The sequence below is a fragment of the Calidris pugnax genome, unplaced genomic scaffold (assembly GCF_001431845.1).
Source record: "Calidris pugnax isolate Ruff unplaced genomic scaffold, ASM143184v1 scaffold11, whole genome shotgun sequence".
Taxonomy (NCBI): domain Eukaryota; kingdom Metazoa; phylum Chordata; class Aves; order Charadriiformes; family Scolopacidae; genus Calidris; species Calidris pugnax.
In genome coordinates this window covers 6343353-6357480 of record NW_015090803.1, presented here as the reverse complement: position 1 = coordinate 6357480, position 14128 = coordinate 6343353, and the positions used below count along the sequence as shown (strand labels likewise).

The 14128-nt window shown below is 38.4% G+C and overlaps 1 protein-coding gene across 5 annotated transcripts in view; it reads right to left on the bottom strand.

The window, feature by feature from the left end:
- The window catches only part of ZNF385D (zinc finger protein 385D), a 415254-nt gene that overhangs the window by 133863 nt on the left and 267263 nt on the right, over positions 1-14128 (bottom strand). For all 5 annotated transcript variants that reach the window (XM_014937864.1, XM_014937862.1, XM_014937863.1 and 2 more), the window contains one exon: positions 838-980. In XM_014937864.1, the coding sequence (XP_014793350.1) occupies positions 838-980 (143 nt within the window). The remainder of the gene's footprint in view (positions 1-837; positions 981-14128) is intronic.

Genomic DNA, 14128 nt, shown 5'->3' with positions numbered 1-14128 from the left:
TTAATTTTTTTTCTATATCTAATATATGTAAATAAGGAAAAGAACTTCCTAGAGTATGTTCAAATTAAAAAGGAGCATAATTCTCTAAAGTAAAAATTAACAGGAAATTTAGACTTTTTCTTATTATTTTAGAGCATTAAATATCTCAGCTAGAAACAGCCAAATTGAAACATTCATGACATATGTCAGTAAAATAATGAAAATACCCAAGAAGACAAAGATTTCTATAGTCATAGACAGTATGACTAGGTAAACAAAGTTGTTCAAGAGAAATCTAACTTTTTCTTTAACCTAAGGCACGAGAAATAAAATATCCTAACCTGAAAAAAAATACACTGCATTGTTTTCCAATTAATAGATTATATACCAGCTAATTCTGTTCTCGATCTTACTTTGATTACCCCACCAGACTTATCTTTTGTAGTCCCTCCAATTTTTAAATTTTAAGCACTTCTCAGGAAGCCTGTTAGAGATTGGATATAGAAAGCCATCGCTACGAGAATTTCACTTTTGCAGCAAACTAGGTTAGCGAAACTCTGCACATCTTAAATCAGAGTGGGAAACTCACAAGCCCTGGGACTGAATATGCCCTGCAACTGTATTGTATGTCACTTGGGATCATATAATTTTTTCCTTCTACATTACTTCTGGCTAACACTCAGCTAGGCTTTAATTTATGGCCTACCAGCGTGTCTGAAAGAGCTATTTGGCCCTTAGTAAGGGACAGGATATTCCACGTTTAATTGAGTACATAAAATTCTACTTTGTGCCCTCTTGAGTCTTGCATGGAAACTGTGGCTCACTGAGGAGGACAGTAACTGTTAAGAGTGTACTTACTGCATTGAAGTTGGGGAAGAGATTGACTGCTGCGGCAGTGTCCAGAGGAAACGGAAGAAATGGTTTAATATCCAGCGATGGCTGCAAAGGTGGAGCAGGAGGACGCACTAGCGCTGGGAGAGCAGGGCTCTGGCATGTACCACCTAGGTGAGGAAAGAGACAGAAGGCGTTCAGCAAATACTGTGATGAGGGAAAAATAAAGCCAACACAAAAAAAGCAATAATAAGAAGACAATATTGGATTAAACAAATATATTTTCATTTGTCCACTAATTACTGCATTACTGAAAAACACCACAGCTGACTCAGTGACTGTTGGTTACAACTGCTGCAAGTAGCTGCTTCGGCTATCAATCTATCATTATTTAAAATTAGCCTATAAACCATTTCTCTCCCTGGATTATCTGGAACAATAGTTCAGCGTAGGTCTGACTTTCCTTTAGAACTTCAGCTAGTTCCATTCTGCTATAATTTCAGTGTTTCTTCCCAGCCCCATTGCTCAACCCTCCTAAGGCAAACTGCTCCAGAAGAAAAAGAACAATAACTCACTGTTCAGCTCAGCAAAAGTGCTGTCCTTTGTAGACTTTTGATTTTTCAATTAAACATTCACTCATGCAGCTTACAGCTTCAGAGTCAACCTAAACCTCACAATCACAACGTACCTTGCTGCCTCAACAGTCGATCGGTACAAATCTAGATTAAGAACAATTTCAGCAGCCACCAAAATTCGGTTTATGGGAAGATACTGATGAACACTTCCTGCTCTTGCAAAGGGTGGAGCTGATTCAGACCCTGTAGAACAAAAAGCTCCTCCCAGCTAATGCTACCAGCCACCAGTTCTGTGGGAACATAATGCAAATGAAGAAATCCCCTTGCATACCAATAAGTCACTACCTGTTTGCAGCAGACCTTATTTTACTTATTTGTTTGCCCCTTGCCACAGCCAGCTAAAAGCTGGAAGGATCCAAGCCTATTCTCTGCTTCCAATGTCTCCCATGTTTTGGTTGTACTCCAAAACATCAATTCCCTGTTAATTAAAGACTATTTGGATCCTAGGAAACTGTTAAAATATGCCAGTGTTCTTCTAATCTGAGAGGCAGGCAACAGACTGTAAAAGCCTGCTGGTAAGAGTCCAAAGAACGTTTTAAAAAAAAAAAAAAGAAAAAAGAAAAAAAGAAAACAAACAAAATCCAAAAACATAAGGGGAGTTTTACCCGACTCACTGAGGGAGAGACACAGGCACACAGAAAAACAGAGGGAGAGATCCGAAATCTGTTTCTTTTTTTCCCTCTCATATGTACACACAATTCACTAGAGAAGCTGCACACATTCTTTAAGAACACAGATATAAAGCAGTCAGAATGATATACAGAATCTCTCCATATTTGGCCAGCAAATCTGCTAACAAGGTTTGCAATTTAATGCATCTAATTGAGGGCTAACAGCACAGGATTTAATTAACCAGTTGCAGCAGATCATCCACAGTCCTGCTTCTAGGTAAAAAATCAGCTGGAGCCAAATTTTCAAAGACAGTATTTTTTTGCCAACTTTCAGCTCGGCTATGAGACATTTCATTAAGAATCATTGAAAGGAAAACATTACCCTCTAGTAAACTAAAAGTATTGGATTAGGGTTCCCTCCAAACTCGAGCTAGCTTTTTTTCCTTAGAGTAACTGCCATTTTTGGAGTAATTTCTACATTTACCTCAAAGCAAGAGTGTACCAAATCCCTCTTTGAATGCAGCTAAGGATATGGCATCAGAAAAGCAAAGGGCAAGCAGCTCTGCTCTCCATAGCTCACGAGCACAGAATCATCAAGTATTGCATAATTGCCTTTGGTATGGCAATTGCCACATTCCCATGGAATTACTATAAAACCAGAATAAAAATAAATTTAACAGGCCAGAATGACGATAAGTTAGTGTTGAACAGGCCAATTTTACCCCCTCTGAAAAAGGCTCATAAAGATATTTTTCTAGGTGCTGGAAATACTTAGTTTTTCTCACAAACAGCTTTTACAGATCATGAAGGAAAGAAGTTGTTCCTACAAATAAAAGCTTTACTAAGACATCTCTAGACTGCACCTGAGATTGTAAAGAATCACACAGAAATGCCAAGGTGAGCATTTGCCTGACAGTAGGTATGAAATTGAAGCTGATGAAACATCCTCCAAGTAACAGATGCAAAAGCAAACTGGATTGAGAAATATCATGCACACTTGGGGATCCGGCTCATCAAGTGTGTTATCTCAGTGCTATGCAGAAGAGCCTCACAGGTTCAAATTACTTAGAGCAACAGCATTGCTATCCCATGCTCTTCTATGATACCATGCCATGAAGGATGAATCTGTGATCCTTCCCTGCAGCATGACTAGGCACTGACCCACCTGCTACTGCCAGCCAGTGCTGCACAAAGTCATCTGGGGATGGGAACATGCTTTAAAAGGAAAAATTCAACCAGCTCTGCAGGACCTTGGCTGGGACTTAGAGCCTCTGGAACAGAGTTTAAAGTCTACCACAGTCCTGGCTACAATGGCACAGAAAATGAGTATGTTCAGGAGCACAGCTGCTCTCTGGTTTTGCAATACTGTTAGACATGTGCCTTAATGACAGAGCATGTGACAGGTATCATGAAATTTAAGCTTTTGCTTGAAAGAAATTCTCTAATGTTCAAGGCTGCAAAAACGAGCTTCTCTTTCCATTTAACACGCACAGAGTTGCACTCTAGAATGAGCAACAGAAAATCTGAAGCAATGGCAACAATTTTCATGACTCAGCTTAACTGAAAAACCTTTGGACAATGTTTGGGAATGTCAACTTTACCATCTATTTCATTAGCAGAAGGATGGAGAGGAGTAGAAGGCCACCGGGAAAAATTCTTGAAGAGCATGTGTAGAGGAAATCTTATTGTAAAGAAGGCAACTTCAAGGGCAGAAATGACGACATGCATTATTGTAGATGCACTTGAGCTGGGCTCCCGATTTCACCCCCATACTTGGCCCTTTACCCCCAGGCTCATTAATAGTGGGCCTGGTTTTATCCCCTTCCCCCTTTGATTCTAGTTGAAAGCCCTGTCCATGAACATTGCTAACTCTTGGCCTAATACCCTTTACTCCTTTCAGAATAGGGTTTTCCCATCGTACTCAAGCAGACCCAGTGTCCTGTAAATTAAACTATGGTCTGTGAACCCAAAGCCCTGCTGGTAGCACCAGTTACAGAGCCAGGCATTGGTCTGCCTAATCTTTTTGTTTATCCAGTCATTGGTCCCCAAAACTGGAGGGACAGAGGAGAACACAATTTGTGCTCCCAAACCCTTGACTAGCTGTCCCAAAGTCCTGAAACCTTTTTTCATCGCCCTGAGACTTCTCCTCACTGGTTCATCATTATCTACCTGCAAAATCAAAAGGGGGTAATAATCTGAGGGCCGTATCAGGCCAGGAAGCTTCCTGGTTATATCCTTAATACAGGCCCCAGGGAAGCAGCAAACCTCCCTTTGGGAAGGGTTCAGATTGCATATGGGACCCTCAGTTCCCCACAGAAGAGAACCACCTATAACTATTGCCCTCCTCCTTTTCTTTGCAGAGGCAGTCTTAATACATGGAGCTGGCTGCTTCAGCAACTCCCTGGATAAGCCTTTATCAGCACTTTCCATTCTCTCATCCTCTACCTCCAAAGGCTTGTACCTGTTCTGCGCGGGCACCTGGAAAGGCGAGGGAGGCCTGGAGGGGACTCCCCTGCTGCCCCGAGCAGGTACCTGCTTCCACTCCCCCTCATCCTCTCCTGCTTCCTCTCCTGCCAGGTGACAAGAGGGCAGGGGATCCTCTGCCTCTCCTGGAACTCCACCTGCTCCTTTTTCCCTAAGGATGGCAGAGTGTGGCTCCATCAATCCATTTCCTTTTCGCATTCCCAAATGGGCCTCAGTCTTTTCACTCCCTCCTTAAGCTCAGCCACCAGGCTGAGCAGATCATTGACCTGCTCACAGCACACACAGGAACTGTCTCTGCCGTCCTCCTGCAGGAGTGACAGACATTCCCTGCAGCCCATCACCTGGATGGCTGCATGTGTCTGCAGCAGGTCACTTCAACCTACAATGACGGCTCAACGTCAGCCTGTTTACAGACTTCCTATCAGCAAGGTTTGGAGTTCTGCTTTGAGCAATAAGGCTAGGATAACGGCCCACACCCCTGACAGGCTTTGTCCACAGCCTGTGCTTGATGCTCTGTATTATTACCTGAAGTTCATGAAGACAGCCTTACCAAAACCTAGGTGCATGCCTGGCCTGACTCAGAGACCTAACAGTCCCCCCAGAACGTGGGGTAGGACAGCTCTAAAGTTACATTTTATGAGCAGCATGTTACAATTTCTTAAAAAAGAAGGATACTAAGGTATTTACTAATTCCAGCATTACAATGTTCCAGTGTTCACTAATGTCTTTCTAAGGAGGAAGAGTCTTCCCAGCCCATTCAGTGCCTAAATGGGAGATGAATGTTCCAGACATTTAGGAAATTCATGTCACTGTTTTTACCTTAATTTTCTTTGCAGGAAGCACAGGAATAATACAACTTAGAAGCTTAATTAGCTCAGCATTTTAACCAAGACTGAAGTAATCATTTGTTCCTTCAATTTTCAGGCAATTTAAAACACAGGCAAGATAATGTCTTGGCCAGAGGCACTGGCAATACATCCAAGGTAAGCATGAGCAAACAAGTTTGAAGAAAAGCTTGCTGCAAATCTATGCCCCTTCCTATAGGTCATTAAAGCAGTTTTTGATAACTCCCCCCCAGTCTCAATCAAACTCCATTTTTACACATGGATGCACTTTTGTGCTTTCAGTTGCTTCTAGACATTTTGCCCTACCACTAGGTAATATGTTTCGCAATAATTTTAAGTGCAATCTAGCACGCAATATGCTCTGAGCTCGGACTGCCTACACAGTGCAGAGATAAGTGTACAAAATGAGGTTCATGGTCTTTGTGGCATAGCCTGTGTAAGCAGTTCTCCTCCAGAAACCACTAGTAATATGAACTTCACCACTACACCCAACACTACACCATCTTTCTTGCCTGTACCCAGAACTAAGGGAAGAGAACAGAAACATTCAGCTGAAGAGATGATCCCAGCAGATTCCACCTCAAACTGTCCATTCCATAAGGAACTGTTATGTTTTATTTGTTTTGAATTGGAATGTGAATAAATACTGGGTTTTTGTCCCCCCCAGTTTTGATTTTAGAGGCTGTGTTTCACTATGGAATCAAAAATAGATTTCTAAAATGAGAAGTCTTTCAAAAAAAGAAGAAACCAGATTTCTTTAAAAAAGCTAAGGTTTTGACCTTATCTTAAAGACATTTTTGTTACAATTCTTCACAAAAAAATTAACATTTTGGGGGTAAATTTTTGCTTTCAATGAAATAGCATTTTCTCATAAGAAACTCTCCCATGCATATTTTTGTGCCAAGTTCACCTGAAATATCCCTCAGATCAATGCTAGGTAAAGAGTATAAACAGATGCAAATACTGCCACTAAACTCTGGATTAAGAGAAGCACAAAGACTGAATATGCATGAAGAAAACAAAAGAAAATAGTCCTAGAGTAAACTGACACATTAGAGCAGGTTCTTTTAATATATAGAATAATAAATAACAAGTTTTCTTAATGTTTCCGGAGGAGGTCAAGATCCTTGTCCCCTAAGGACAAGGAGGTCCCCTAACATACACAGCTCAACGATTTGGTGACCACATATTGTTGTATTTTGTGACTTGGCTACAGAAAAAGATATTCTGCATCTTCCCCTGCATAGCTGTTCTTCATACGCAGTGTCATTCCCGATCCTTTAAACTCAACTGAAGGTTTAGGTTCCAGAAAAAGAATCACTAGAACTACTAATAAATAGCCTCTCCTAAGGAAATATCCAGCCCAAATTTTGCAGACACAAATAACATACATAATTTTTTGCAATGCATTTGGAACTTGGAGGTATGTAAACTGGGCAAGAACTCTAAACTAATACCCTATTAATCTAAATCCTTTGCAGTTCTTCCATCACTAAGCATTACCACCATAAACACTGATTAAAAAAACCAAATCTCTGCAGAATTCTGTTTTCATTCCTTCATTACTTTGCAATTCTTTCCTTCTGGCTATGCATACAGCCATTTTCAATACATCAGAGACAGCCTAAACTAACGTTCTATTTCCCTTCTATCCTCGAGTCTGAGTTTGTTTTCAGTATCATAATTTGGTTTTTCCAAGATATGGATATTCCCAAGTTTTCAACCCCATCTCACACCTCTCCCACTATTTCCATGATAGCTTATTTGAGTCAAACCAATACACACATTCTGCCTTGGCAGGAACTCAGAGAACCTTTCAGTTGGTAACTTCAAAAAGTATCATTAATATTGTTTTTATATAAAATCCTAGTATCCAACAGTTCATACCCAGTAAGCATTACAATATATCCTAGGGAGCCTGAGCCAAAAGAGGATTTTATTTTTTTTTCTAGAAAATTTTCAAGAAAACTAGCTCAGGCTATTTTGAACTATAAAAGTGAAGGGACATGTGGGGAACTCATGTTCTGTCTTATAAATGCTAAGAAACTTACATTTGGATAACTCAGTATGAGCTAGAACTTTTAATTCATTATTAATGTGGTTTATCAATGGGCCAAAGGAAAAGTTATATTTGAAAGGATTTTCTTCAAAAGGACAATACAGACATAAGCAATTAAGAACAGTAGGCTAGCCATGATGAATTATGACCTTTCTTTATCTAAAATATTAGATATCACAATTAGGTCCTCAGAGAATCTGGTAAAATGAGAAATTTAACGATATGCAAATACAAAAGAATAGCCTTCTCCTGGATATAACAGAGACAACGCAACATGAATTTTAGATCTGGCTTTTAGGAATTAGCTTAATGTAATTTGTCATAACCTATAGTCACCAGGGTATTCCCTTTCATCACTGTAAGATAGTCTTCATTTTTGCATCAGATACTTTTCTTAAAAACTGCTAGATGATCACTTTAAAGGTAAGTTCAGTTCCATAATAAGTAGTACCAGTGATATAACCTGACATGGCAAAATAGACTTCACCTAATCACTAAACGACTTATTAGTAGCTATTATAGTACTCAACTGACTAAAATATGAACTCAGCATACGGAAATTTAGCTAACATGCCTCCTCTGTGCATAAACAGATACACTTCTAAATTTTAAATATTTAATTTTAATAGGCTACATTTATCCCCATATTACTCTGTATGGGCTGAAAGGAGGCTATGTGTGAACAAATAATATGATACCTGTTTATTTATTGCTCAGAAAATATCTATGTTCTGATGATTTACAGTTTTAGAATTCTGTCCCTTGTAAGGGTTTTTGTTGTTATTGTTGTTGGTTGTTTGTGTGTGTGTTGGGGGGCTTTGGAGGGGTTTGTTTTTTGTTTTTTAGAAGGGAAAATGAGGATGTTAAAACAAAGTGCTTTTTACTCCTGCATTGATCACAGACATTTTGGCAAGTGCTTTCATTATACAATAAACTCAAAAATACCTTTAAAATGAGGATATCCACATTTAAACATAATATTGTTTCATATAATCCTTTTTAGTTTCAGAGAAGAAAGGAAAAAAAAAACAACTGTATTAAGTATTTGACACCCACTAGAAAAGAAGAACCCTCGAAATGGGGTTCCAACCACACCAGCCTCAATCCTGTTGACTCTCCTGAGACAACTTGAGGATCAAGTAGACTGTGTGGCAACACAAGCTTTCCTTTCATAGGTTTTGCTGTTTGTAATGTTAACAGTGACTAGTCACTTTGAAGAGAATGAATGCAGCACTGTCTCAGCTGTGGAGATCTGCAAGTAATTGATTTTTCAGTTCACTGGCCAAACCAAAAAATAAAGACAATTGGGGGGGTGGGGGTGGGGAATCATTGTGTCAGCTGAAACATTTCTTTCACCAAAATAAAATTCTGTAGTTTTTACTTGGATACTTAACATTTTTTATTATTTGAGTACTGGCAAAAAAGCATCCAAAACCAAACCATTCAAAACTACCCATTTAAAAAACATTTTCAAATATTTTCTGAACTCTTTGGATAGTTTCCTCCCTTCCTTTTTCTTTTTTTTTTTTTTTTTTTTAATTAAAAAAAAAAAAAGTAAAACTCTTCCAGTTTGGCACAAATCAGTACCCGCTATTTATTTATAGAGTGCATTTTTCAGCACATACACTATTCACCTGGAAAGTTTGAATCAGCTCTGGTCACTTGCTGCTATTCAAAGTATTATTTTGTCTAGAGACAATATTTATTCTGTGATTCCTGCAAAGTGAGCTAGTTTAGAAAAAGAATTCTTGTTATTATTATTATTAGTTTTAGAGGCCTGAGGCTATGCATCATACTGTTTTATTTAAAGTTTTTTCTTTCACACATGCTAGTATTTTGAAAAACATAAAATCATATATCCTGATACAAGAATTTTGATTGAAAAATGTACCTGTCTACCTTTCTGTACACCTAAAGGAGCAGATTTCTCTTTTCATTGTGTAGAATCCTGTGAAACTGCTATTATGATGCTGGACTAGTAAAATGCAGACATGTTTGCATGAATACTCTGATATGCATTGTTTCCTTTTATTATTGTCCTTACTTTTAGTAAAGCTTAGGTTCTTGGTCCCATTTTTCTACCTTCTTCCCTCCTGTTTTTCTGCCATTATTGTCTGTCTGCATCACCAGAACGGCAGGCCCATGCTACAGATGATAAAGTCCAGCCTGTCTGAACAGCATCAAAGTGCACAACACTGTGCAGACCTTACTCACCTTAAGCCACAAGAACAGTCATGTCAGAGCCTCCATGAACCCCACAAAGTATCACCTCTTTCCCCCCTTATCTAGAATATTCTATGGCCCGCACTTTGCCAATTAAATTATTTTTTTTTAATTAAGTAAAATCTACTGAAAATCCATGATCTGAACTTCAGTACTTAACACTGTCTAGCAATGAATTCCACTAACTCACTACGGGCAACATCTTCTATGGATTATAAATTGCACAAGGGCAGCAACTAAGCTTTTCATTTTAGCAACATGACCTACCTAATTGAGCTCTTCAGAATCCTTTGAGGTTTTATTCCAGTTGGTCAGAAAAATTTGGATGATTTTTTTTTTCCCTATTGGAGGCTTTTGGATCACTGAAAATTACATGATCCAAAATGAATGTTCCACTTTCTGTAAAGTTCTGGCTGCTTCTAGTAGAAGGGAACAACAAGAAATTGTCCAATTTGGCCACTTTGCTTATTACTAGCTTCCCATACCAAGTACCAGCCATGCCAGCTATCAGAGAATCAGAAAAGCCCAGGCTGCCAGCATCATCACTTTGGAGAAGAAAAACAAGCAAAATGCCCATGAACCTCAGCTCTCCTTACTCTTGAGAGTGGAGGAGCACTAAGTTTAGTGCTCTGAGAACTGGAACATCCTTCCCTGGTTTTAGTTTAGTAGTTAACTGAATGCATTTTCACTCCGACTTGAGTGATCTCATGATAGCAAAGACAATGTCAAAACCTGTTCTTCCATTCCAGCCATAAATGCTAGAGGGAAGACGAATGGACCAATGATTCCACACCTGCACTAATAATTCTCTTCACTCTTTGCAAACTATGTATTCCCAGCTCTATTCTGCAGTTTCTCCCCCTATTGCTTATGTTTTATACAACTTTTTACTTTTTTTAGTAAGAAAGGGAATCCAAGGAAGTGAAAAGCCTGCCTTGCCCAGAGCGAGCTAGAAAGATATACAGACATTCCTACCACCAAGCAATAATGTCAGGCCACAAAAGTTTGTCTGGATATCAAAGGAAAAACAGCTTTCTTTTTTTTTTTTTTTTTTCCTTTCTCATGACCATAGGGTCTTCATCTTGGCTAGTTATTCCCACATAAAGCAGCTACCCAGAGTATGATTTCCAGACTGTAGCAGAAAGATTTGCATTCAAACTCAAGCTAAGGTGCATCCTGAGGCATGTGGGAAGCACAAGTATTTTCAGAGGAGTTAGAGGAAGGGCACAGTGGTACAAATGTATGTTTCCCCAAAACTACATGTACAGTGTTTCTCTACAGCAATCAGGAAATAAAGAAATTTTCTGACAGTGCTAGACTGACTGCACCATTACTGACTACTACATTGTGATGTCTCCCAACCAGCAGGTCAGAGTATGTGGTTAGTAACCTCTACTGTAGAGCTACTAACCTACCAGATCTAACCAGCTACAGGTGCAGCAAAAATGTTGCTGCAAACCAAATGGATATAAGTATTGAATGACAGGAAGAAAGCTGCTGAAGGGCATTAAGACTTATCCCAAAGTGTGCTTCCTCGGAGTCCCAGTCTCCCAATAGATCCTAACCACAAAGGCTCAAAGAACCCCCCACTATAAATAAATAAATAAAGAAAAAAATACCAGCATCAGCCAAGTATTATAAAAATCACATTAATTTTAAAGCTTTACACTTTTTGACATTTAAAAAAAATCTTTGACCTGGCATATTCTGCAGTTGAATTTTTCTGATGTTTTTATAAAGGTCATGTTTATGGTATAATGAGCAGAGATTTCCAAGGATTATTAATCAGAAGAACACTGTATTGCAAACAGATTTTCAAAGAATCTTTCATTTTTATGATGAATACATTAGCAATTTTAAAAGTGCCATTTTTCAAAAGCATGCTTGGGAAAGAAATAATGATTAACTTCTGATGTCTTTACTTTAAATGAAACAAGCATACAACTGAGACAAATATATAACTAATATCATGAAATGGACACACTCCACTAGTAAACTCTATGAGGATAGTGCTGCGCAGCAATGCCTCTTCCATTTAGCAGTGGGAAAGCTCAACCTCAGCAAGTTTTATTAATAATTCACTGGAAATAGTTTTTACACATTTTTAACTGCATAGTGCAAAAGTAAGTAGAACTTAATGCCGACAGTTATTGCATGTTTCCAGAGCATCACGTTGATCTTCTGCTAGCTGTCAAACCTCTGCTGTTTTACTGCATAACAGGTAGATTGCCATGGGAAGTGACCAAGCTAGGAGACGAATGGCATAATCCAAGTCAAAGGAAAAAAGTCTGCCTGGGTCAAAGCTCACTCCACGGAGAGAGAGGAAGGGGAGAGAAAGGTGCATAGAGAAAAGAGTGATGGAAAGTCTATGGTTATGTAGATCCACTTGGCTGTTGGTCTTACAGGTAGTACTCAACAATGGACATGAAAATACCTCTGTCAATCTATGCCAGTGTTGCATGGCCTGTGCCAAGATTCTCCCATTAATTAACCTTGCAGTTTTTGCACACACAGGACCACCCATGTATATGTACATAACAAAAATGCATACTTATTGAAATAAAATCATATTTTCCATTTTTATTTCCCATGCATAAAGACATAAATGCTTACGCAGTACATCAGAAATTATTACTGTCTCAGAATTTTTGACTCACAAAACCTGATGTATATGTTTAAAACTATTAGGTTTATGGTCTTTCATAGGTACACTAAAGAGTCAGTGGTGTCATTTCTTTCTAAACATTAAAAAAGTCAAGTGGTACAAAAAGCAAAAGACTTACAAATGGATAGAGAGCACAGCCACAGTAGATAGAAGCGAGTTTTAAATAACAGGCTCCTGCATATAAAGCACTACTTAGTATATGGTGGCTTGAAAAATACTTTTAAAGATAAATTATATTATACATCATATCATCATTTTTCCTATATACATTCCTAAATTAAAATACTTCAAGTTATCTGACTAAGGAACTTTTCCCACAATGAAATACCCGATTTCCCACTCTAAATGAAAAATTTGAAGTTCTTAAAGAAAACCTGCAAGCATTAATATCTTTCATACTTTTCTTTCTCAGAATGTAAAACTAGAAAAACTATTAGATCACGTGGCCTGATTGTCTCTAAACCCCAAACCATTACTTTTCATAAAACTTCTACTATATTTTAGTGAAACTAAACCAGTTCAGCCCTCAGGAGATAGAGCTGTTTGTGCAAAAAAAAAAAAAAAAAAAAACCACCAAGAGCCTGAGGCTCTATCTGTGACCAAGACTTTCTGGAAAAAGAAGCTGATGAAAAAGTGAAGAAATCCTAGCAGGCAACCCATGCTTTGTATTGAGAAGCAAAGGAAAAACAGACAGTTCTTGGCAGTCTGCTGTCCCCACAGAGACAGGGGAAGAGAGGGATAAAAAGTTTAGTTAACTGTTAAGTTTGAGCCTTACTAGAACAGAATTTTATGTCACCTCAGTCACACATGCACTGTGTCCAGCAATGACTAATCTCTGTATTTTCATCAAAATTAAAAAAGAAAAATTAAATTAAAAAAAGCAATTAGAAAAGAAATAAAAGGCCATTGCACTCTGGTGAGAGAAAAATCTTCCTATCTCCTGTTAAGTACCACCTGAATACTTGAAGATTAGATTAGGGTCATTCCCTTAGCATTAAGCAGTTGAGGTCATCTTACATCACGCTGTCTTATGGAGACGTGAAGTCAAATGTTGCTTTGTTGCCCCATTGCCCCAGATTGAAGGTTAACTACAGTGACTGCAATATAGCAAGTTGGGTACGCACATAAGACAAAAGCATGCACACTAACACGATAGCAGCCTTCTAGCATGAAGAGATGAGTCATTTAATTCACCAGAAGTTGCAGATCGTCACCGACTTCCTTAGAACTTTTGCTTTGCTGTACCGATCATCGCATCGGCCATTCTTTATTTGTCTAAGATTGGGGATGCAAATGGTTAGGAGGCTCTGGACTGCTGTAGAGTTTGGAGTTCAGCAGGGGTTCAACCATGAAAGGAGAGCAGGTGCTGATAAAGCATAAAACCTTCAAGATGATGTTAAGGGCAAGGAGTTTGCATCAAATTTGGGAGGGAGTAAAGTGCAGAGGAAAGAAAGGGAAACTAAGGGGAAGTAAGAAGGCAGCAGGCAGATCAAGAACGGAAATAAAAGAATGGGATGTTGGAAATCAATGGGAGAAATTTGAACTTTGGCCAGAATCAATTAAACAGATGTTTTATGGAAATTCTATATGCAGACACAGATTTAGTTTTAATAAAGTTTAAATGGAGATATTCAGAAAGTAATAGTTTTGTAACTGTATTGTATCTAGAAAATACTAACATCATTGCCAAAAACTACTTATTGCAATCATACACTGCTCTGATGAAATTCAATTTTTTTTTTCTTTTTCTTTTTAAACAGAGATAAATATGTGCCATATGATATTCTGAAAAACAG